At 34.5% G+C, this 27,010-nt stretch overlaps 1 protein-coding gene across 1 annotated transcript in view; it reads right to left on the bottom strand.

Moving 5' to 3' along the window:
- LOC145268689 (uncharacterized) overlaps positions 1-27,010 on the bottom strand; it is a 1,072,728-nt gene that overhangs the window by 79,353 nt on the left and 966,365 nt on the right. Inside the window, exons 191-202 of the mRNA XM_080124201.1 lie at positions 24,744-24,839; positions 23,866-24,030; positions 22,491-22,643; positions 21,070-21,226; positions 19,869-20,039; positions 18,565-18,690; positions 17,092-17,328; positions 13,745-14,057; positions 11,648-11,823; positions 9,094-9,566; positions 4,127-4,299; positions 2,093-2,218 (exon numbers count right to left, since the gene is read on the bottom strand). Of these exons, the coding sequence (XP_079980327.1) occupies positions 2,093-2,218; positions 4,127-4,299; positions 9,094-9,566; positions 11,648-11,823; positions 13,745-14,057; positions 17,092-17,328; positions 18,565-18,690; positions 19,869-20,039; positions 21,070-21,226; positions 22,491-22,643; positions 23,866-24,030; positions 24,744-24,839 (2,366 nt within the window). The remainder of the gene's footprint in view (positions 1-2,092; positions 2,219-4,126; positions 4,300-9,093; positions 9,567-11,647; positions 11,824-13,744; positions 14,058-17,091; positions 17,329-18,564; positions 18,691-19,868; positions 20,040-21,069; positions 21,227-22,490; positions 22,644-23,865; positions 24,031-24,743; positions 24,840-27,010) is intronic.

The raw sequence follows: 27,010 nt of genomic DNA, 5'->3' as shown, positions 1-27,010 counted from the left end.
CCATAATACCGCATCCTTTTTTACAAGTATATTAATGGAATGTGCTCTGATGAACTCATAGTACTTCTGACCCTTAATGTAAACACCCATTCTAAACCTTTTACTTGAGAGTCACCACTTATCAAGGCCTGAAGGCCACTCGGGAGTAAGTGTTAATGAATGTAAAGTGACTCACTACTCTCTCATTTCCTGCTGTCCTCTTAGATCCTTCATTTGTAAACTGCTTCATCAAAAACTTCTGATGTCCACATTATGTTCCATAATCCAAGGAATTCGATAGGTTGTCTGAATTCTATCTACAACTTTCGGATTGTCTACAGAAAATAAATATCGCTATTCACATCCTCCATACCGCTAACTGAGGACTATGAGTACCCCAAATGTTTAATTGACACTTATTTTTTTTTTACTATTGCTCGTTATCGCCATAAAGATTTTCAGTTTTAAAGTATAATTTTCTTTCATGTCAAGTGACATACCTGACTGCCATGCAGTTTTGCTTGCCATTTATTTCAAAATTAAAATGACTTTAAATTGTAATATTTCAGTACTCAGTATTTATAAAAATCTAATTAGCAAAATGCCAACAAACAAAAGCATCACACAGGGTTAAAAATTTCGCACCTAAATGTAATCTATTTATAAGTCACTCTGCATAGCTTGTGCTAAGAATGGGCTTGTTTTTAATCAGTTTCTTATAAAAAAATAATAAAATATCGCATCCTTGTGCCTGTTAACATGTATTTCAATGGAATATGCTTTGATGAAATTATAGTACTTGTGTCCCTTAATGTAAATACACCTGACAAACCTCCTATTCTAATAGTTTCGTCTCTTGAACTGCTAGACTTTTCTTTTTTTTTTTACTAGGGAGTCCCTACTTACCAAGGCACAAAGGCCACTCAAGGATAAGGTTTAATGAATGTAAGGTGGTAGCATAATAATCGTTAATGGTATAAATTGGGTAGAATTTGATTATTTATGGGGACGGCTTAACTAGAACTTGTTTACATTGGATTTGAAGACTACTATTTTGTATTGAAATGGGAAGCTAGCCAGCGAGGCAATGTTCAACAAGCGGGCAGTTCTGGGAAAGAAGCTTTGTTTAGATTTAGACACAAATAGAGGGTGAGAGAAATTGTTGATACTGGTTCTAGTTAGTCGAGTGTTTTTTGTGAAAGTTTGGCAAGGGGGGGGGGAAATCATAGACTGGAGTTCAATAGAGCACTTGACATAACAATAACGATAGAGCAGAGACAGGCGCGCAACATCTCTTCTGTGGGAAAGAGGTTGCAATGAAGAAAAAACTGTATCACCTGCTAGGTTTCAAAGCCAGGTTTGAACTCTGAAATCTTGATAGGGTACGCTGAGCAGCTCCTGCCCAGATGTAGCATGTATATGTTCCATTTCAGATCAGGAATGAAAGTCAATCCCAAAAGCTTGTCTAGATATGAAGCTTCTCTAAAATGAGAGCCATTCATTTCAATTAAGGTATGATGAGGGGGTCAGAGCGATGACGATGAAAGGACAGAAGTTTGGTTTTCAATGCATTAAAATTAACCAGCCACCTTTTTCCCTATTACACCACGTTCTCAAGATCAGAAGAGAGAGAATCAAAAAGATCTTGGTCATTGCAGTGCTTTGAAATGTTACCACAAATTGTGGTGCCCTCTTTATTTATTTCTTCCTTCCTTCCTTCACTGTATCAACATGTAGAAATGTAAATGTAATGTGAACAGACATCTTGCTGCTCAGCTCCCTATATGGAGTCCCTGTAGACATGGTCCCAAATAGTAGCCCCTTACGAAATATACCTTGTTTTAGATTAATGAAAAAAATTTAAATAATAAAAGCTTGTACAAAATTTTCTTGAAAAAAAAAAAAAACCCAAAAAAGACATTGTGATCTAACAATTTTTTCCAGCGATATTGGCAACAGATTTGATGTATGTGTTCCTGTCAATCCCAGAAGTTTATCAAGACATGGAGCTTCTCTAAGACAGTTAGGGCGTGATGGTGCAAATAGGTGGACACATCAAAACGTTGTGAAAACAAAACTGAATAAAAGAAAAAAAAAGGCATGGGATATTTACCAAAATATTTCAACATCCGGAACACCAATGGCGTGACACTCAAACCTGGCACTGCCTCCTTCTTTGACCTCTTGGTTCGAAAGACGTTTCGTAAAAGCCGGAGCGAGATCATACTCAGCGGTTTTCCTGCAAAAGCCAAAAAAAAATGTGTATTTATCAACCAAAAGAGAATATAATGCCTGAGAGGATGTTGTTATACTCTTTTTGATAAGTTAAAGTTTTCTCCTTCTGAGCTTGACCTCTCTTGCAAGAAATGTGGGAATGAAAATAAACCAAAACAAATACAAAATTTGTTCCACTAGTGAAGATTATATCTAAATTAAGAACAAAAAAAGAAAAAAACAAAACTCGAAGTTGTTGAGCCTCTTGACTCAGTGAATCCAGCATCCTAATCTGACAATAGACTAGAATCCAGCATCCTCATCTGACAATAGACTAGAATCCAGCATCCTCATCTGACAATAGACTAGAATCCAGCATCCTCATCTGACAATAGCAGAAGACTAGAAACAGCATCTTCCATGATTTGAATATCTAAAAGATAAGATATACTGCTGAAAATTTGAATTTACAATTAACGATGCATTGATAGTAAGAGGTTTTGTACGGCATAATCACATTAATCACCAAAGTTAAGCAACACTGAACCTAGTCAGTACTAAATGGGTGACCATTTAGGACTTCCAGGTGCTGTATGTGCTCTCTGCTTATCTCAGCATTGTTTCCAGTCGTCCTGGACTTCTCCTTGCGACTGGATCCAAACAGTGCCGATTCAGGAGAGGTGTGGTTGGAAGTTGCACCACTTTTGCCTCACAATTACACTCACAGCTGCCCCTACAGGGGGTGTCCTTTGTCTTTCGAGACTGAACAGAGGTATCATCGATAGTAACAGGTTTATATAACAGTTTACTTGTACGAGTTGCCTTCAATAAGTTTCTGGAATTTTTCTGCATGGGCACTTTCATTGATAGCACACACATGAAACTCTAGTCCTCTTCGAAGTAATCTCCTCCGGCTGCGCAATACACTTGTTGTACCGTTCCAACAACTTCTGGAAGGTTCTGTGGAATCCTCTTGTGTTAGCATGTCAATGAACCTTGCCACAGCCTCTTTCATCTCCTCAGTTGTCTCATAACGACAGCCTGTAAGAACCGCCGTGTGTCTATAGAGACAATAAGTGCACAGTTTGATGTCAGTGTGGGAACTGTACACACAATTATTTGCGAGGAACTGAAGATGCGGGAGATTTACATGATGTTTGTCCCAAGAGTGTTCAGAGAAAATCAGAAAGATGTTGTCATGACAACCGAGAGATGGGCAATTCAGATCCCACTGTTCTTGTGATTTGTGATGAAAGCTGAACCTACTGCTATGATCCAGGGACCAAGAGAAAGAGTTCCCGATCGTATTATGCTGGCTCTCCCAGACCCAAGAAGGTCAGACAAAGCAAATCCACCCAAAAATTTATGATGACCCGTTTTTTTGACAGCATTGGCATGATCTCCATGTACTGGATTCCCAATGGACAGTCAACAAGGAATACTATGTTGAGGTGTTAATGGAGTTCAGGAAGAGATTCCATCGGAAGAGGCTGGTACTTTTCAAATCGGGTCAGTGGCATTTCCACATGGACAATACACCAGTCCACAACTTCATTCTTGTCACAGACTATTTGACCAAGATGGACATCAAGTCAGTTCCTCACCCACTCTATTGTCCAGACCTTACTCCCTGTGACTTTTGATGAGTGGTGATAAGTGTGTAGAGAAAGAAATGTGTCAGGCCAATGAGGTTGGTAGTCGATTGGTCCTTCGATGCATAGATTTCATTCAAGAAAGACCACGAGGACGACCATCTTAGAAATGGGCTGACCAGAAAAGCGCTGAGACTAGCATGCCACTCCCGACAGCTAGCAGAAGATTTTAATGAGTGGAAAGATTTTGTTTACAAGCACGTGGCGAAGCTCTCTAGACTAAGCAAATGAATTTAGTCGAAGGAGGATTCATAAATAAATTGACTGATTTCTGTACTCACTTTGGGAGTGGAATTTCTTTGTCTTCCCTGACTTCCAATTTTCCTGAAGTTTTCGCTTCTCCTTCCGAGTTGGACGCTTTGCACACGTATTCACCATCGTCGTCGGGATGAGCGTCATGGATGAAAAGACAGTGCTTTCGGCCATCTGTTTCGATCGTGTAATGATCCGTACTCTAGAATCGAGAAAAAAAGTGACAGTATATTGTATATGTGAAAACACTTTGCTGTCTTCCCCCCGTCTCTCTCTCTCTCTCTCTCTCTCTCTCTCTCTAAAGCCAAATAGATACAATTCCTAAAGTTTTAACTCACTTCACAGGTATCTATATAAAATGCTGAATTTCAAGTGTTTTTACAATGTTTCCCTTTTACTCTGTCTCAAAGATATTGAGCAACCTGTTATGGTCGTCTGTGGAAGCACGACACACAAACACCTTGAAAATCAGTTTTATTGTTAAGAACTGTGAGTTGAGTTTCGAGTTCAAGAATTCTATCAGCTCTGTCATATCGTTTGCATTGAGCACTTTTAAAATTAATGTTTTAAAAATTAATGTTTTAAAAATTAATGTTTTAAAAATAATTGTTTCAAAAATTAATGTTTTATACATCATTGTATTTTTTCTTTTCACTGATAACTTTATAAAATTTTAAAAGCTATATATGAAAATTATATAGAAAGCTATATATGAAAATTAGATAGCTATATATGAAAATTAGATAAATAGCCATATATGAAAATCAGATAGATAGCTATATATGAAAATTAGATGGCTATATATGAAAATTAGATGGCTATATATGAAAATTATATAGATAGCTATATATGAAAATTAGATAGCTATATATGAAAATTATATAGATAGCTATATATGAAAATTATATAGATAGCTATATATGAAAATTATATAGATAGCTATATATGAAAATTATATAGATAGCTATATATGAAAATTAGATAGCTATATATGAAAATTATATAGATAGCTATATATGAAAATTAGATAGCTATATATGAAAATTAGATAAATAGCTATATATGAAAATCAGATAGATAGCTATATATGAAAATTAGATGGCTATATATGAAAATTAGATGGCTATATATGAAAATTAGATGGCTATATATGAAAATTAGATAGATGGCTATATGTGAAATTTATATAGATAGCTATATATGAAAATTAGATAGATAGCTATATATGAAAATTATATAGATAGCTATATATGAAAATTATATAGTTACCTATATATGAAAATTATATAGATAGCTATATATGAAAATTATATAGATAGCTATATATGAAAATTATTTAGATAGCTATATATGAAAATTATATAGATAGCTATATATGAAAATTATTTAGATAGCTATATATGAAAATTATATAGATAGCTAAATATGAAAATTATATAGTTTCCTATATATGAAAATTATATAGATAGCTATATATGAAAATTATATAGTTACCTATATATGAAAATTATATAGATAGCTATATATGAAAATTATATAGATAGCTATATATGAAAATTATTTAGATAGCTATATATGAAAATTATATAGATAGCTTTATATGAAAATTATATAGATAGCTAAATATGAAAATTATATAGATAGCTATATATGAAAATTAGATAGATAGCTATATAGGAAAATTAGATAGATAGCTATATATGAAAAGTAGATAGATAGCTATATATAAAAATTAGATAGATAGCTATATATGAAAATTATATAGATAGCTATATATGAAAATTATATAGATAGCTATATATGAAAATTATACAGATAGCTATATATGAAAATTAGTAATTTATAAAATATATATGGCGATTAAGCTACACTGAATATTCTGCGTTTCATCCACTATAGGATTCGTCAGGCTTATGCGCGAATTTTGTGGTATGAAAATTATATAGCTATATATGAAAATTATTTAGATATCTATATATGAAAATTAGATAGCTATATATGAAAGTTAGATAGATAGCTATATATGAAAATTATATAGATGGCTAGATATGAAAACTATATATATGGCTAGATATGAAAATTCGATAGATGGCTATATATGAAAATTAGATAGCTATATATGAATATTACATAGATAGCTATATATGAAAATTATATAGCTGGCTAGATATGAAAATTATATAGATGGCTATATATGAAAATTAGGTAGATTGTTATATATGAAAATTAGGTAGATAGCTACATATGAAAATTAGATAGATAGCTATATATGAAAATTAGATAGATAGCTATATATGAAAATTAGATAGATAGCTATATATGAAAATTAGATAGATAGCTATATACGAAAATTACATAGATAGCTATATATGAAACTTACATAGATAGCTATATACGAAAATTACATAGATAGCTATATATGAAAATTAGATAGATAGCTATATATGAAAATTAGATAGATAGCTATATATGAAAATTAGATAGCTATATATGAAAATTATATAGATAGCTATATATGAAAATTAGATAGATAGCTATATATGAAAATTAGATAGATAGCTATATATGAAAATTATATAGATAGCTATATATGAAAATTACATAGATAGCTATATATGAAAATTAGATAGATAGCTATATATGAAAATTAGATAGATAGCTATATATGAAAATTAGATAGATAGCTATATATGAAAATTACATAGATAGCTATATATGAAAATTACATAGATAGCTATATATGAAAATTACATAGATAGCTATATATGAAAATTATATAGATAGCTATATATGAAAATTATATAGATAGCTATATATGAAAATTATATAGATAGCTATATACGAAAATTACATAGATAGCTATATATGAAAATTATATAGATAGCTATATATGAAAATTATATAGATAGCTATATATGAAAATTATATAGATAGCTATATATGAAAATTACATAGATAGCTATATATGAAAATTATATAGATAGCTATATATGAAAATTACATAGATAGCTATATATGAAAATTATATAGATAGCTATATATGAAAATTATATAGATAGCTATATATGAAAATTATATAGATAGCTATATATGAAAATTACATAGATAGCTATATATGAAAATTATATAGATAGCTATATATGAAAATTAGATAGATAGCTATATATGAAAATTAGATAGATAGCTATATATGAAAATTAGATAGATAGCTATATATGAAAATTATATAAATAGCTATATATGAAAATTATATAAATAGCTATATATGAAACTTAGATAGATACAAATGTTATAGTTTTATGGTTTGCTTTAATCTAACCATAAACTTTTATAAAAATAAAAATAAAAAAACAGGGGGAAGGTGATATCGAAAATAGAGTACCTATTTACAATGCCTCTCCACATGATAAAGTTACACACCAGGGTCGTTTTTTAAATGTGAAGAAAAGGAGCAAAAATAAAAATTGTCTCAGTCGTGAAGGATTGCTCCTCCACTGAGAGAGAACCAGAAATTGAAGCGCAGCATCTGAAGAACAGATACCTACACTTTGATCTTGGCCCGAGTAGAAGCAGACTGATATGACGATAATTCTGTAGGTCAGTTCTTTCACTAGAATATTTTTAATACTGGTACTGCAGAGGCAATGTTCATTCTATCGAGAAAGCAAGATTCGGCAGGGCATTTGTTATAAAATTTTGGAGTGACCTCCTTTGTCTATCGTCTACAAAAATGGATTGGTTTGGTTGTTTTGTTTGACGACATATCAACCCTTTTCAGGTTATTTAATGCCGAATCCAAAGATTTTGAAGACAAATTTTTTAATAGAATATATTTGTTGTTTTCAAGTCGGTTTCTATTTAACCCATAGTTGGGACACTAACAGGTACTACCACTCCGGGTCAGAGTGGACCTGGGAGCAATGGCAATTAAAAGGTGGCTCCACACTCCCCCAAAGCCCACAAGCTGGGCCCTAACCACTGGATATATTTTAAGGTCATATCCAGGACCAATTTAATGCCGAATCCAGTTATTTTGGAAATAGTATTCATGTTGCATCCAGTTATTTTCTAGAAGGTTTTTATTCTTCAAATTCTTTGTATCTTCAATCGCTAGTTTGTAGTGTTTGGTTTGGTTGTTTTGTAGTGGATTTTATCGTTTTTGTTCCCTGCCTTGCAGAACATTAATGAGTTTTGCAATGGGAGAGGGTTTCAGTATTAATGTTTGTTATATTTAAAGTTAGAAAACCAGTCAAGAAATGGAGAAGATAGAAAGAGAAAGGGGAAATGGGGAGAAGGAAAAGGGGGAAAAAGGTGGGTTGTTGTTTTTGTTTTTGGTTTTGCAGAACATAATTAAGTTTTGCAAAAGGAAGTAGAAAAACAAAAGGCATCAATGTTAGGTGCATTTCATCTCAGGAAACCAATATCTTCAGACAGCCTGATCTAGTGGCACCAGTATAAAAAAGGAGGAGGAGCCTGATAACAAATGTCAAAAGAAGAGCAGAAAGAGACTGATGAGGGGATAATTATACAGGGCACTTCCTTCACCAGAATCCTTTTTATACTGCTATCACATAGATACTTTTTCAGCTTTTAGGAAAGATAGACTCGCCATTTGTTATAAAGTTTGAAAAGGACAGAGGGGCGGGCATCAAAGTATATTTTTTTAATAACGAGGTGCCTTCAGTAAGTTTCTAGACATTTTTGCCAGGCATTTAAAATTGTCATAAATACTTGAAAATTCAGTATGTTATTGCTATACATCTTATCAAATGACTGTTTAATTTTTATGATTTCAGGTTCAAATGAACAACTACAGCAGGAATTAGAATACACCTTACCAAAGCCTGATCGTCACAGCTGGTGAATTTCAAAAATGCAATCTGGACCTGAGGACACTTTAGAAGGACGATATGCAATAAAAATTTTAATTTTTAAGCACTTCTATATTGCACAACAATAAAAAAATGAAAATTGGCTAGTTAGAATCAAATATTACCTTGATGGGGGTTCCCTTGTAGAACCATTCAATGTTTGGTTTGGGCTCTCCAACTGTGGTACACTCAAAGCAAACATTGCGTCCCTTTCGGATGCTAATGTCATCCAGCTTGCGTATGAACTTCGGTGCCGTCAGAACGGGGCCTTCTTTGGGACGTTCTGGCTTCACTGTAATTTTAGCCGAGCAAGTGGCTTCGCCAAGGGGATTGCTGATGCGGCATGTGTACATGCCTTTGTCTGCGGGAGTAAGCTTGGCAATCTTCAGTTTGCACTTGTCTCCATCCCGAGTGATAACGAAATCTTCCGTGGGTCCGACCTCATAGTTATTGGCCGTCCATACAACGTAAGGTTCGGGATGGCCGGAGATCTGGCAAGTGAGTTCGACACTTTTGCCTTCAGGAGAGATGACATCATCAAAGGTTTTGATGAATTGTGGTGGTTTCTGTGGTTTTCCGGAATCAACTTTATCCAGTGCTGGAAGATAAGGAAAAAATATATACATATAATAAAGTAAAGTTAGATTTTCCCTATAATTTTATGATTAATACTATTTTTACTCCAAATCTTTTTCATCAGTCTAATAAAACAAATAATGGTCTGTGTTGCAAAACAAAAATAAAATTTTTAATCGATTTCATCGAATTTTGTATTTAATCCGATCAATTAGATTTTTAATTTGATTATTAATATCATAGAGGAAGTCAGTGGAGTTAACTCTCACACAGTTCTAAATACTGCTAAAACTATTTTTTAGTTAAATATTTAGAGATTTATAAGGAATCGGAATCAGAATCGGGAAAAATATTGGAATCGGTCCAATCGCTACATTTTTTATATCCTGATATTTTGTAATCTTTTCCTGTTCAGCTCTATTAAGAGCCAAAATCATTTGGGACAGTGACATCGATAGCGCAGTTTTTTCGGGTTTGTTCCATATTACCATGTCTAGCTTGATGGCCTTGTTTTTTATGTATCTGCCTGCCTGTATGTCTTTGTCATAGAACACGCTCACTTTTCCGTTTGATGTTATCGGTGGTGGTTCATGTTTCCAGATGTTCGACGATCTGTCAAGTTGCATCTCTCCACAGATTTTCCAATGGAGGTATTTACATATATTTTGTGGCAGACAGTGTAAAAGCCATCTGCCAATAAGGTTTGGCATCCAGATATTAGGTGACTCGGGCTCCCTTTTTTATTTTATTTTACTTTTGTTAGTTTGAAGAGATCAAGGGGCTCCCTCCTGTGGCTAACACTTGATTCTATTATAGTTTAAATTTATATCCGAGGGCTCTTTTAAGAATAGATACTGTTTCCTTTATGGCTGCTATCTGTATTTCCTTACAGCTTGGTTTTTGAAGGTTCTTTTTTATCAGGCCAGTTACTCCTGTCACAACTGGAATAATGTTTATTTCTTTCAGAGACCATGTTGTTTTTAGATCATTTTTTATGTCCTGATATTTTGTTATCTTTTCCCGTTCTGCTCTATTAAGGCCAAAGTCGTTTGTGTGTATGTTTGTATGTTTGTATGTCTGACTAAAACTTAAAAAATCCAAAACAAAACACAAAGTTTATATATTATTGATCGATATTGCGTTTCAGAATTTTTTAGAAGAGTGTTTCAATATTTTTTACTTTTAATTGGAAAATTCTATTTATAAACACTGCTGCCAGGAACTGACAAATCAAATTAATTCACGTTTTTTTATCAACCAATCAGAAACCAGAATTGCTCCATAAAACTTAAACCTTTTTTTAAGTCACCTTGCATATGCGTTTTCTTCATGTCAACACGGGAAGAATCTTTTGCTCTGTGGCTACAAAATTACAAAGTCAGGAACCTGTACGAAACAGCTGTCAACTGAGAACCAGTCATCTCCAAGACTTGTATAGAATAACTACCCTCCGGAAACTCTTCTGAAACTAAACATGGCTTCCAACTCAAGAATGAGGATTGACTATTCATATTATTTGGAATCTTTGGACTACTGTTTTCATATTGACTGTGATTTTCACAACATTTCGGTCGATATAACCTCCAACCTTTTTCAGGTGTATCTTGTTAAACGCGGGAATTTTTCTGTTGAACTCGGAAATTTGGATTGAATTTCAAACGGAACCTTTTATTTACTTCATGGAGTTCTCTACAGTGCAATGTAGACTATAGCGCATTGTGGACTAAGTTACTGTGGCGTGGCGTGTGAAGATTGCTTCCAGAGCACCATGGTGGGTCCCTTATTAGAGCAGGTAGTCAAATAGTCAATTGCAGGCAATTGACATATGGTCGATTTCACCAATTTCAATAACAATAAAAGTATTGGAAGTGTAGAAGATTCGTTGATCTTCATTCGATCCCAAGCAACGTCGGGTTTCCCTGCTAGTCTATATATTAAGTAGAGTCAGTATTCTCGTGTTATTTTTTGATCGGTAACTTGTTTTACTCATTCAGGGTTAAACAAACCTCTATGAAATGCTATTCCATTTTGACCATAATGCATCACTAAGCATAGAACAGCTAGTTATTTACATGTAAAGCATTCAGCTTAACAGATACTTACGTATAACATTTAAGTAGGCTTCAGTGTAAGCCTCTCCATGTTCATTCTTTGCCCAACAAATATAGCGACCGATGTCTGTAAGTTTTGCATCTTGGATGATGAGAGAGAAAACGTCATCGTCGATATTTTTTAATTTGAATCGTCCTTCCGCTTTAATTGCTTGCCCGTCACGCATCCTGCATTAAAAAAATACAAAAAAAAAAACAAGTGTAGAAACATTGATTTATGAAATACTAAACTACCCATGACCCGTTGGGTCAGTATGTTATATTAGCTATGGAATTAATGTATGAGCATGACACTTGTGACGTAAAGGAAATAGTTTTTTGTGACATAACAGAAATATTTCTATGAAAAAAAAAACATACAGCCATTGAATTATAAGTGGTTTACCATACTTATAGGTAAATGTGCACTGAACAGGTACCATAATACTTAAATTCAATTTTGATATATCTTTTAATTTAAACGCGAGAAAAACAAAAACAATTGGGATGCTGAAAACGTACACAGTAAAACAATACGTTTTATTGTCGCGTTGATTATTTATTTGTAACGCAAATTAAAAAAAACATATTTTCGGGGGTTATTTATTTATGTTGGTAGTGTAGAAGAAAATGTATGAATGTTTTTTAAGAAAGGTGTATTAAAAAATGGAGAATAAATTAAAAAAGGGAAGGTGGTGGGTAAATCGCCGTTGTAAAATGCTCTTATGGTTGTCAACGGGTTAAAGTAGATATATTTGTAAGAAAATTGCGTTAAAATAACTTAAACGTAATACAGAAATGAACGATGTAAAAAAAATGCAGAAAGTATTAACAATTGTTTATTTGGATAATTTAAACGCGAAAAAAAACAAAAACAATTGGGACACTGAAAACATACACAGTAAAACAATATGTTCTTTCATCGTGTTGATTATTTGTTTATGTACGCATGCGCAACTAAAAGTCGTAAACTGGATGTTGGGTTACAACACCTGTTACAATGTCATTTGTGTTTTATAATTATATAGATTAAATCTATGTAACCGTGAGATCATCTTAAAAATCTGTATTATATTTAATTATAAAGAAAAAGTATATAAACATTGGTTAATAGATAATTCTAAGCTTTATAGCTGTGAAATCATCATATGGAGTAGGAGATATTATTCCTCTAAATAAATAGGTACTCCTATCTCTACTCCTACACACGTTGTCCACGTGCGACAGAGAAAGAAATGATAGAATGCCATTTGTTCGACACAGCAGAGTCTTCTTATGCACCTTGAACTACGAGGAAACTTTTGAATAAGAGATAAGTCGTTATTATCGAAGTACCTGTAAATAAATGTCTGTTGTTTCAACTAAAAAACGAGTCGAATTGTTTTTTTTTTTATTGCAACTGTCTGTGTACAACGTGTGTGTCCTGAGTGCTGACATGTAACCACTATGTTACATTTACAGTAAATATTCATTTTGAGAGCATTGCTAGGACCGCTGTGAAAAAGGTAGGTTCTCTCTCTACCGTGCTAGAAAGCTACTAATGCCCAAAAGTATCCTGTACCTCCAGGCCACCATTCGCCCATGTATGAAGTATTGTTGTCATATTTGGGCTGGTGCATCTGCTACTAGTCTCTCACTCCTAGACAAGGTTCAAAAGAGAGTCGCCAACCTGATAGGTCCTGAACTGTCATCTAAGCTTCAGCCTCTGTCTCACTGACGAAATGTTGCATCCCTCTGCCTGTTCTACAAGTACTTTAACGGTAAATGCTCCGACGAACTGCAAGCACTTGTACCTCCTTTTCTTTTAAAATCAAAAAACAAATTAAAACTCACTTTCACTCTAATGCAGAGTTGCCTGTTGTTTTTGTAGGTTTAAAGAGGATTTCTTAAAATGTTATCTTATTTTGTTTTGTTTAAAATTTACGTAAAATACGTTCTTTTTTTTTTAATTAGTGTTTAGTTTGTGGGATTCTTTTATAATGAATTTCTTTCTCTCATGCTTTTCTCTAAACGAACGCCTAAAAATCACTAAAAATCATTCTTTTAAAATCAAAAAGCAAATTAAAACTCACTTTCACTCTAATGCAAATAAACAAAAATGAAAACTGACCAGGTAATCTCTGGTGCTGGATAGGCAACAATCTTGCACTCGAATTTGGCCATTTGGCCTTCTTCTACGAGGCAGTCGTCCATTTTCATGACATACTGAGGACGCTCTCCTTTCTTGACTGGAGCTGCTGGAGCTTCTTCGACTGGAGCAGCAACAGACGCAACTCCTTCGGTGACAGGGACTTCAACTTTTGGTTCCTCGGGTTTCACCGCTTCTTTTGGTTTCTCGACTGGTTTTGCTTCCTCCACGACTGCAATCTCTGGTACTTTAGGAGCCTCTTTAGTTTTGGGAGAGATCTTTTCCTCAGGTATTTCTAAAAGAAAATAAAATAAATAAATAAATATATATTTAGGCCATTATATGACTACTTCTATCAAATTTATTTGTATTAAATACGTAAATAATGTAGATTAATCAATTAGTTAATTAATAATCTTTGGTAGTTAATTATGAATTAAATAAAAAATATACCTTGTTGGTTTCAAATAAAATTCATATGGGAAGTCATATCAACGGTTGACAAAAAGATAAATCAATTAACACATAACATGTTTTAGTTTTCCACATGCAGACGGAGAAGAGAACAAGTCTGTTTTTATTTACATAAGACATGAAGAGAGCGATAACATGTAAACACTCGTTTATATAAACAAAGAGGAGATAACTCCAAGTTAATCAAATGCTTAAATGACACGTCACCTAAGCCCAGACAAGGGAGGCAACTCTTAACATATCGTTCAAGGGATAAAACTTATAGTCTTCACAGTATTAAAAACCCGACTAACATTAACAAATTTCCAATACCGACTCTCAATGTAAATACTCAACAAATGGTTGGTGCTGTGTAGGGCGTTAAGAAAAATACCTTTATTCTAATATTCTAATAATAATAATAAGTATTTTTTGAAAGAAACTAAAAGAAAATACATTATATTTCTGCAAAGAACACAGATAAAAAAGAAAACGTTGCTAGTCAAAATCAAATATTGATTTGTAAGCTGCAATACTATAGTAGTCTAACTCTCACAAGCCGACTCACCTTTCTTTATATATTATATTAAACACTTTTATGGGAAATTTGGTATATTAATATTTTTTTAAATACTAATACTTGTATTATTATAATGAGTTAAAATTAGTTCAAGAAAACTTAATTTTTTTAATGTGAAGAACAGAGAGCGGAAATTTTCATTAATCACTGGCTAGTTAGAAGCAAATATTGATTAATTAGATTCAACGCTGTAACCATCTAACTTTGGAAATCTGACTAACTTTTATTTAGATTTTACACTGACAATTTCCATGTATCAATAGGTCATTATTATTCTAGTGATTATTTCAAGAAATCGAAAAGTATACATGCCGAAAATTTTCGTAATTCATTGGTTAGGCAGAACCAAACATCGATTTACCAAATAAAACAGTTACCGAAAGTAGAAAGTGGACATTTTGTGGCAAAGCAAAAAAGAAAATGTCTGATGAGATGCAAAGCAAATTTCACTACACAGGTTGCTTCAAAAAGTCTAATGGGTGCAGAGCATTGTTCATGGTATGCAGGTCTGAACACTCCCTCCCCCAACTCCTCCTGCTTTGGTAGTGTCCAGCATGCCTCATTAGCAGGTGTGTCATGTGACCATGCGAGAACTGTGTGAGATTGAAGTCTTTAAAAGACCACGGACGCCATCTTGGATCATTTGATTTTTCTTTCTTCTCAACCCGCAGGACAGAAGGACGTTTCCGATGTGAGTGTTGATTATTTATCGTTTGTACAGCCACACAGGGCACAAACGCGTGGCTGCTTGCTTCTTTGATGAACGTCACAAATTTGGTTTACTTTAGGCGGCAGCCTTGTAACTTTTGCTTCTCTTATTTTGTCCTTTAGTCCTCACATTCCATCAGTGATACTTTGAACAAAGGGGGAAAGAATTGCTGTTTTCTGGGTCACCCCGGTTTCTGCCAAGTTAAGCTTAAATATGATATTTTAATTTGTCTAGATTTCGTATATATTATTATAGTCGTGATTTCAAAGTAAAAAGAAAAAGTTATTGGGATGCCATCAGCTAAAATCGAAACCAAAAGTAAAACTTAGCATTCAAAGCTGGTGATGTTACCACTGTATCAACGTGACATGCATATAGACTGATTAAAACTAAACTAAGATGAATGTTGACACACCGGTTCCTGCCAGATCACTGTAGTTAAGCAATGATGAGCCTCGCCAATACTAGATGGGTGACCATTTGAGAAGGCTATGCACTGTATGTACCGCGCCGAGTCATAAGAAATTTCCAGGTTGGTATCTGGAGGCATATTAATTCACTGGGAGAGATTGACCCATAGTTTTAGTTAAAACATGCATCTAGGAGAAGGTAACTGATGATGTTGGCAGCAGGACGTTGGATGGTCACGGAGGAGGATGAATCTCTAGCAGATCAACGGTTCTATGGTATTAAGAGTTACGTTATTCAACGGTAGCTCTGCAGCTGATCTAAGGACAACAGATAGATGCAAACAGGCGAGTTAGATGTTGCTGTGCTGGGGAAGGTAATGGCAACCCACTCCATGTATTCCGCCAAGTTCAAAATCATCTGATGTCTTCAGAGGAATCGGACCTACACTGGACCGAAGCCTATGGAGAACACTAACCATGATTTCATCTAAGGTATAAACATGCCACGATACAAGAAGGGTCAGAATCTATCCGTTAAACACGTATTTTATGCTTGAAATGGTGTTACATATTTCTTGTGGCCGGTTGTTCAAAATGCGTCTACATAAATGTTAACATTTACTTTTGTCGCTGGTACAAATATATACACACACTGACAGTGAAGTAAAAAATCACAACACAGTTGATCTACAAAAATATATTGCTTTTATTTCACAATGATAAATCAGCTTTTATAAATTAGTACTCCGTGTTTTGACGTTTCTGAAAAACACGGGGGGGGGCGTGGTTGTCTGATGTCCGATGGTGAAGAAATAGTGACGCTGTCTCGCTCTCTCTCTGATCTACTGACTGCTTTTTCTCTGTGACGATTTTATTTATAAAAACATTCTTTTCCTATTGAAATGTTTAATATTTCCTTTGTTTATTGTTTCAACCTTTTGACCGATATCTGCTCACATATTTTTGGGTCAAATTATGCATTTGGTAGAGAATGGTGGAAAGTCCCGAATTCTTCACATTGAATCCATTTGTATGTGTACACCGCATGAAATGTTTTTTTTTCTACCTGAGGTTGACTGCCAATATCTAACATTAGCATTCTTAACTCCTTTATATCAAGTGGCTCTATGCTTTGTCTGGGGCGATTTATACGAACCGAAGAATGCAATATACTTACTTTCAATAACAGTGACTTCTGCGGTGCATTGCACAGACCCGTTGGGGTTTGTGGCACGGGCCGTGTACATTCCAATGTCTTTCTTGCTGGCTTCTTTGATAGACAAAATGTGTGTGTCTCCATTTTCAATGATCTTCACATTGTCAGATTGTTTGATCTCACTGTCTCCTTTAAGCCACATCACCTTGGGAAGAGGAACGCCAGCCACCACACATTCAAGGTTCACTGGAGAACCCTCTGTGAAATTGAAACACAAATCAATGAACCATTCAAATTTCAACAGTCAGAAATCGATGTATGTAAAAGATGTGTACTTATATTTGCATGTCCAGCTAAAACTAAAAAACTACTAAGCAAAGGCCAACAAAGTTTATACAGTGGTAACTATGTAGGAAAATATATTCTGGAGCAAAAAGGTCACTAGTTTTAATGGTACTTCTTCAGTCTTGGTAGCTCTTCAAGGTTTTGAGTTAAAAAATTAGAACTCTTTACTTCTGAAATGGCCCACATATAATATATATATATATATATATATATATATATATATATATATATATATATATATATATATTACAATAGAAAAATATTGCAGCAATAAGAATTGATTATATAATGTTATAAATTGAATTAAAAAATCTTTATACTGCAGTATTTTAAGTTATAAATTTATTATAGTTTTTACTAGAATATCTTATCCTTTTCTTTTCCAGTTTTAACAACTAGTCCTTTACTTTTCCATGTTTAAGCTTAACCATATTACTTTTCATGCTCGCATTTTTCTATTGTAATCCATGATTTTTCCAGCCTTCCAATTAATTCACTTGTTCTTTATTTAATTTCAGTCTTATTTTTTTTTTTTGCCCCCGTAAACATAACATACACATATGTAATAACAATGTACGGCACTCGTCTGCTTTTAATAAATATATTACAATAGAAAAATGCGAGCATAAAAAAGAAATATGGTTAAGCTTAAACATGGAAAAATAAAGGACTAGTTGTTAAAACTGGAAAAGAAAAGGACAAGATATTCTAGTAAAAAAATATAATAAATTCATAACTTAAAATATTGCAGCATTAACAATTGATTATATAATGGTATAAATTGAATTAAAAACAAAAAATTCTTAATGCTGCAATAATTTAAGTTATGTGTATACCTCGCAGGGATACACATGCAACTGGGGACCGCTTGTGAATTTCATATTCACATGAAACTTCCTCCTTTGGAAGAGCCAATTAAACCTGAATAGGTGTAGTGCTGACGCACACACACATAGTGATGATGATGATGATGATGATGATGATGATGATGAAGATGGAATCTACAAAAAGATGATGATGAAATCTACAAAAGCTTAAGATGATGATGTGATGAAATTTAAAAGAGATGATGATGATGATGATGATGATGATGATGATGATGAAAGTACGTAACAAGATAGAAAAAAATATTATAAACTTCTAACTTACCGTTAACAACAGTCTTTGCCAGCATCTTCTTAAAGGATGGCTTTGATGCGGCATCTTCGAATTCAGGCGCCGTATGATAACTGCTGATAGTGTTATCGCTCTCGTAAGAATCCAATGAAAAGTAATCTGTGAAAAGAAAAAGAAAAGGCCTCGTTATGAAAATACATTGAAGGTGGGGGGGATGTCTGACTTGCTAGTCTAGATATTTGGTAGGTGTATTGGATTATTAAGGATAATTTACGGGTTATGCTGATTTTTTAGGACTCTTATAAGAGTCGAAATAAAAATAATCCGCGAAAATAGAAAGAAAAAGCCTCGTTAGGGAAATACATTGAAGGTGGGGGGGATGTCTGACTTGCTAGTCTAGATATTTGGCAGGTGTATTGGATTAATTTAAGGATAATTTACGAGTTAGGTGGATTTTTTTAGGACTCTTATAAGAGTCGAAATAAAAATAATCCGCGAAAATAGAAAAAAAAAGCCTCATTAGGGAAATACATTGAAGGTGGGGGGATGTCTGACTTGCTAGTCTAGATATTTGGCAGGTGTATTGGATTAATTTAAGGATAATTTACGAGTTGGGCTGATTTTTTTTAGGACTCTTATAAGAGTCGAATAACCTATAAAAATCTTTATACGACGAAAACTGGGAGAAAATCATTCTCATCCTGTTTTCACCGTACACAGTTTATCAACACATTGATATTATTAAGAGAGAGAGAGCGAGAGAGAGAGAGTCTAGTATGATATCACAAAGTATTCTGAAATCCTTCGAATTTGTATAAGCATGGATTAGATGGTGGTAGAAAAAGAGTGATTGACAGAGAGTGTTATATATTATTTTCTTTTTCTTTTTGGAATCTTTTGAGATGAGGCCTTCATAATTTGTATATTTATTTTTTTGCAGACTATTCTTCATCTTCGTAGTTGTTGTTTCATCACGTTTCGGCCAACTTGTACTCTGGCCTTCTTCAGGTGGTTAACCGCGATGGGATAGGGATGCTGAAACTTGTAACTGTATCTTCAGTAATTACTGCCTTCCATAGTTGTTGTTGTCTCGCCACATTTTTGGCAAAAAAAAAAAAAACAGAAAAAGAGACAGAGGAAGTAAAACAAAAAAGGGGGTCTATTATGACATCACAATGTATTATGAAATCCTTTGAATTTGCATATGAAAAAGTAATGGGGACAGACAAAGGGATGTTGTTGAACCGTATTAAATCATCCTTGCAAGAGGTATCCACTGTTTTTCAACGCTGAAAAGGGGTCTACATTAGTAGAAAAAAATAACAAAAATGACTGACCTGTTCCATCGGTCTTCCTGTCGGAATCCGATCCGCTGATATCATCTGTGGATTTTGGAGCAGTCGGACTTGGTACATCTTTCTTTGGAGCGTCGGTTTGCGTCTTGGGAGGTTTCTTGTGCTTAAGGATTTCTGCTTGTTGTTCTGGTGTGATATCCGTATCTTCGATGCCTACATTTAACAAACATGTATAAGGTTAGAATCTTATCAAAATCTGGCCATTATCATAGAAGATCTTTACGATTCCGTGACAATATGCCTTGTTTCAGAGTGAAGAAAAGTAATATTCAGAATTCTGCAATGGTGGAGACTCTAGAAAACGATCTTCAATCAGTAGTGGAATGAGGTCGTAAGTGGATGGTAACAGTTTATGCTACTAAGACTAAACTTCTTCCCTTTAACAGCTACAAAGAAAAAAAACCTTCTCAACCACCTGTGATGTAGTTTGGCTCCGCCATTAAAATGATGACTCACGTGCTGAGTCAGGATTTTAAGCCATGACGTGGGCGTGACGTCATGGAATGGAATGCATGCATAGACATAAAGCTCAGGAGGAGAGGAGGAAAAAGAATAAAAAGAAAAAGATGTGTGGCGAGTGGGAAATTATGCTAAGCAAACATGCAGCGTCTCTTCCTTTTATTCCTTTGATTGAGCGCCAGCTATTTCTGGTGCCATGTATTGACAGCCAGCCGTGTCTGGTGCTGTGTATTGATAACCAGTTATGTCTTGTACCGTGTACTGACAGCCAGCCATGTCTGGTGCCGTGTATTGACAACCAGTTATGTCTGGTACCGTGTATTGACAGCCAGCAGTGTCTGGTGCCGTGTATTGACAGCCAGCACTGTCTGGTGCCGTGTATTGATAACCAAAATTGCTGTTTTCTGGATAGGAATTTATCCATATAACAGTCGAGAGCAGAAAATGGGCCATCCGTTTATTTTCAACAACCTTTAACTCTCACTTCCCTTGTGTTTGTCCTTTAGTTCTCACATTCCACAAGCAATGTTTCCGACAAAGGGGGAAGAATTGCTGTTTTCTAGGTAAGAATCTATTCCATCTAAGAATTATCTGGTTTTTTTATTTTTTACCTTGGAGTCATACTTTTTTCTAAGCTCTTTACATCAGATGGCTCCATACCTTGTCAGGAGCGACCCCCCACCCCTTCTAATAAAAAATTAAAAATTATGAATCAAGAACTTACCAAGATTCTTCAAAGCTGCCCTGATATCTTTAACCCAAGCTTGTTTAGCGTAGATATTCTTTGCTTGGAGGGTCAACTTCTCTGATGTCGCCTCGGCAAACCATAGCTCAAAGCGTCGATCATCATCGAGGATCTCATTAATTTGAATGTTTTGAAGCTACAAAGAATAAAAATCATAAAAGATGAAAATGAGAAAAATTCTGTTCAAAATTCCCGATTCCAATACAATTACTGACTCTTTTCTGTGACAGCAGCTGTATAGCGCAACGGTTAGAAGCTCTGACTGTCATTTGGGCGATCGGGTTTCGATCCTGGCTTGAGGTAGTTGCTTGTCTAGCCGCACTAATTAGCTGTGAATGGCTATATATATATATATATATATATATATATATATATATATATATATGTATATATATATTTGAAAATATACACTCTGCAAATATTTCCTATTCTGATACCGTAAACAGCGAGTCGTGTATTGGGGGGGGGGAATGCTTTTAATGATTTTTAACTTATAACATATATATATATAAAACGGTGAGGGAGTTAATAATTGTGAAATTATCAAGTTTACATAGGAGAAAACATAGCAAAATCCAATTTATTCATGTACGATCGTTTTGGAAACGATATCCTTTTATTTATTGTAAATATCGAATAAATAAAAGGATAGCGTTTCCGAAACGATCGTACATGAAAAAATTGGATTTTGTTATGTTCTCTCTTATGTAAACTTGATAATTTCACAATTATTAACTCCTCACCTTTTCTATATAGAGCTCTAGGTTAACAACACCTACTGAGCTTTTCATAACTGGAATACTCCTTGCTCTTATAGACCTTGTCTATAACAATATATATATATATATATATATATATATATATATATATATATATATATATAGTAATTTATAAAATATATATGGCGATTAAGCTACACTGAATATTCCGCGTTTCATCCACTCTAGGGTTCTTCAGACTTATGCGGATAAGCCTGAAGAATCCTAGAGTGGATGAAACGCGGAATATTCAGTGTAGCTTAATCGCCATATATATTTTATAAATTACTAACTAGCTCTACCTATGTATTGAGCACTTTTGAAGTAAATACTTAAAGTTTACGCATAAATCTATACTTTCGTATATTAATTTTATGTGAGTAAATGAAGTAGTTATGTACACATATATATATAAATATGTATGTATATATATATATATATATATACACACACACACACACAGCTGTTGGTGTGGTTGTTGTCCTTAACCTAAAATGCTATCTTCATCCAAGATAACTTCTACCAAAGCCAGGGACTATATATCACAAATACACAGATAATAAAACACACACGCAAAAAAAAAACACCACAGAATAAAGACAAAAAAACACAAAAAACAAATGTAAATCTCAAAATACTTACATCAACCAAAGATTTAAATATGAAACTCTCAGCATCCGCGATGGCTTCCGTCTTCTTCTTCTTTGTGATGAGGATCTTGTCGGGGAACAAAAAGATGTGCCTGTCTTTACCCTTCATCTTTGTCACATCCTTATCCCAAATTTGCATATCGTCCTGAAAAGAAGAAGAAAAGTGTTTCCTTGTGAAATCAGCTGATGCGGTTGCCAGTCTGCTCATCTTGAGCGACTGATATGTGAAACTTTTTCAATTCTTCTCGTAGTATTCATCATCATTCTACACTCAACCTATCCGTTCTTGGTAACCCTTATCCTCCAGTGGGTTTCAGCCGAGAGAAGTAGTGACCCTTTAATAAAGAAAGCAAAATCGCGACCCATCAAGGCGAAAAGCCACTCGAGGATAATATGGAGGATTAAAATAACGTTTATGACAAATATTCATTGAGATTAGATTTTTTTTTTTTTTTTTTACTCTTTCACTCCTCTTATGCCAGGAGTCATGTTTCTGACAAAGGGGGAATAATTGCTCTTTTCCGGGTCGACTGCTGTTGGTTCGAGCAGATGATATGTAGAGATTTCCAATCCTCTCATAATATCCACCATCGTTAAACTCTCAACATATCCATCTTCTTAAGCCTCATCCTCGAGTGGTTTGTTGGTCTCGATCAACGATGATCCCTCAGTAAAAACGTCATAAAATAAAAAGATGAAAATAAAAAGACGAATCATCACCTCATCAAGGCTAAAAGACACTCGAGGATAAGGATTATGTAAGTACATGACTAGTATTTGCTTCCTCCTTATTTTGTCCTTTAGACCTCACATTCCATAAGCGATAAATTTTCGACAAAGGGGGAATAACTGCTGTTCTGTATTGGCTGTTGTTCCATGAGGTTTCTCTACTATACTTGCAGGACTACTTCTTTTGAAGGGGTCTGTGCAGTATAAAATCATCCCAAGTATTACCCCCTCATTTGTTGTGTAAGTAGTGTAGTATTTATTCTGTGATTATGATATCATCCTTTTAGGCATTATCTCATGCTTTTTATATTCGAGGGCAGTGTAGTATCTGTTCTGCTGTTAGGTGAAACTACAGTCAGGCATTACTTGAAAAGAAATAGAACAAAAACGTAGTACATGCTCCATTCACTCGCAATTTTTGCAATCGCATTAGAAACTACTCTTTGTGCTTTACAAAGGCAACAAAACTTCTGAACAACCTACGTTATCTCCCTTGAATTATACTAAGCAACGAGAGAATGCATACTCTATGCAATGCACGTTTTTAACCCTCACCGCTCATGTTCACCCTTATCCTTGAGTGTTTTTTGGCCTTAACAAGTGAAAAAGAAAAAAAAGTAAGTTAAATTGATACTTACATGACGTATAATATGTCCGAGTGAGTCAAGCAAACCTGGGTATCCTTCGATGTTTGCTAATAAGCCAAGATGCTCAACTCGTTTTAAAATGTTCATGATCATCTCGATGGCCTTTTCCAGATCTTGCGAATTCTCTCCCGCGGTTATTGTGTAACGCAGGAAATCCTAAACAAATATAACAAGCAGAATAAAGTCTCTTTCGACGCAGGTTCCACACGTAAACCACAGAACGCGATAACAATAGTAAATAGTCAGGCTGTCAGCAAGAAAGAATATACCTGGTTTTAATACAAGAAATTTTGTTATTTTTATCCTAATTAAGCAGTGTAAGTGTTATGGTGAAAACAGCACTCAACTTGAGTATCCGTTCATAAGTGTGACATTTTTCTATTTGATTTTGGCTAGCCTCTTTTTCGTTTGTTTTCTCAAATATTTCATCAGCTCTAATATATTGTATTTAGTTTCATTTTATTTAATACATAGTCCGGCTAGGAAAGATCTTAAGGTGAAAACATGCATAACATGGTCATACCTTGAGTATCCGTTCATAAGTGTGACGTTTTTCTATTTGATTTTGGCTAGCCTCTTTTTCATTTGTTTTCTCTATTATTTTATGAGTTTAAATATATTCTATGCAATTTCATTTGTTGAAATACTTATTCCGGCTTATTAAGGTGGAAACAGACATAACATAGTCATTAGTTGAGTATCTGTTTATAAGTGTGACCTTTCTTTACTTGATTTTGGCTAGCCTTTGTTTAATTAGTTTTCTCAACTATTTTATCGGCTCTAATATATTGTATTCAGTTTCATTTTTTAAATACTTATTTCGACTAGGAAAAATATTAAGGTTGAAACAGCACATAACATAATCATACCTTCAGGATCTGTTCATAAGTGTGTAATCTTTGGTAAGGCAGTGTTAAATATTCAAGCAGTGATTTGTCAGGTGCTCCACTTTGAGACGCCTTTGCCTAAAAAAGCACGGAAGAAAAAAAAAAGCACAATTAATACATTTCAAAATGGAGAAAGAAAAATTAAATATTTTTATTTAAAAAACTGTGAAAAGAAAACAAAAAAACGTTTAAAGTTTAGAAATAATATATACACACACGTGTATAATAATTAAATAATTGATTGTACTTATATATATTTGAAACACATAACAAAGATAATGATAATCCCTACTGTTATGTAAAAGTCACTTTGTGTCTGAGTTCCTTATAGGTTCCAAAACGGCTGAGCCTATGTTTTGCAAATTTGACCCTGTTAAAATGTTTTTTGACTACTAATGAGAGTATGACTCCAATGACTTCGACGATTGTTTTTATAACCAACGTTATGACAATCAAGTTATGACAACCAAGTTATGACAACCAACCAATCAGAAGCTTCGAACGTTATTATAAAAGATATCAAATTTTGGATTCAAATCAGCTCGCTGTCAACCTGTCTCCAAACGACTGCATTGTGACTACATTGATTCTTCGCCGCCATCTTTGTTACTTAGAATTACTCAACACTCGACATCGTGTCTGCGTTGATTCTTCGCCGATTTGATTTACTGCCGCCATCTTTGTCCAACATAATGTCTCAACACTTAACACACACGAATTACAGTGAAGACCAATTCTTGCTGCTAGCGAGAAATCAATGGTAACCAGCTGTTGTGATGACGCAAATTCATCTGCAAAGAGTATCAAAAGAGATGAAGAGTACTGGAAATCCAGGGAGACTTGTTGTTTCTCAGACTCCAGTGAACGTCACAAGTTCTTATCAAAGAGAAATCTTTGATGATGGCCTGTGTGACTACTCCTAGTGAGTACCTATTTACAATGCCTCCCCACGGGACAAAGTTAGACACCAGGGTCGTTTTTTAACGCGGAGAAAAAGTACAAAAATAAAAATTGTCTCAGTCGTGAAGAATTTCTCCTCCACTGAAAGAGAAAGAGAAATGGAAGTGCCGTATCTGAAGAACAGATGGTATTTATTTGCTCCCCCACCGAGCAAATTAGGCACAAGGCCGATTTTTAATGTGAGGAGTGAAGGGGAAATGGGGATCAACTCCCCGGGGCGTAGGGGAGCTGGATAGTGACAATTGGTATGAAGGGTTTCCCCTACATTGACCAAGGTCTTATCTGTGGGGTCGCCCCCACATAGGATCTTTTCTTGCAGTATCTGCCGGAACAGATACTACACTTTGATAAATAAAAGTAGATATATAGTGATAGTAGATATATAGTGATAGATCGATAGAGAGAGAGAGAGAGAGAGAGAGAGAGAGAGGGTGCCAGTCGACAGATGAGATGGAAGACTGACGTAATTACTTATTCAAGAATTAATTATCTGCTCCTTCCCCTTAACCCCAACACCTTCTATTCTTCGTATTTACAAACCTGTTAGTTCGACATTCAAAAGAATGCAGACAAAAGCATTGTTGTTAAAATGTTTTTGACTAATAATGGGGGGGGGTATGACTCCAATGATTTTGACAATCATTTTTATAACCACGGTTATGACAACCAACCAATGAGAGACTTTTGACGTCATTATAAAAATATCGAATTTTGGATTCAATTCAGTTCACTACCAAACCTCTGTCTTGAAACGACTGAATCATTACTGCATTGATTCTTCGCCGCCATCTTTGTTACTACAAATTACTCAACACTCGAGATCGTGACTGCATTGTGTCTGAGTTCCTTATAGGTTCCAAAACGGCTGAGCCTATGTTTTGCAAATTTGACCCTGTTAAAATATTTTTGACTACTAATGAGGGTATGACTCCAATGATTTCGACGATCGTTTTTATAACCACCATTATGACAATCAAGTTATGACAATCAAGTTATGACAATCAAGTTATGACAACCAAGTTATGACAACCAACCAATCAGAAACTTCGAACATTATTATAAAAGATATCAAATTTTGGATTCAAATCAGCTCGCTGTCAACCTGTCTCCAAACGACTGCATTGTGACTACATTGATTCTTCGCCGCCATCTTTGTTACTTAGAATTACTAAACACTCGACACCGTGACTGCATTGATTCTTCACCTATTTGATTTACTGCCGCCATCTTTGCTCAACATAATGTCTCAACAATTAACAGACACAAGGGTAATTTATATTTCTGGCAGT

This window comes from Euprymna scolopes, chromosome 44 (genome assembly GCF_053919585.1).
Source record: "Euprymna scolopes isolate OS-2025 chromosome 44, ASM5391958v1, whole genome shotgun sequence".
Classification (NCBI taxonomy): domain Eukaryota; kingdom Metazoa; phylum Mollusca; class Cephalopoda; order Sepiida; family Sepiolidae; genus Euprymna; species Euprymna scolopes.
The sequence above is the reverse complement of the archived record's forward strand: the minus strand, read 5'-3'. Positions and strand labels throughout refer to the sequence as shown.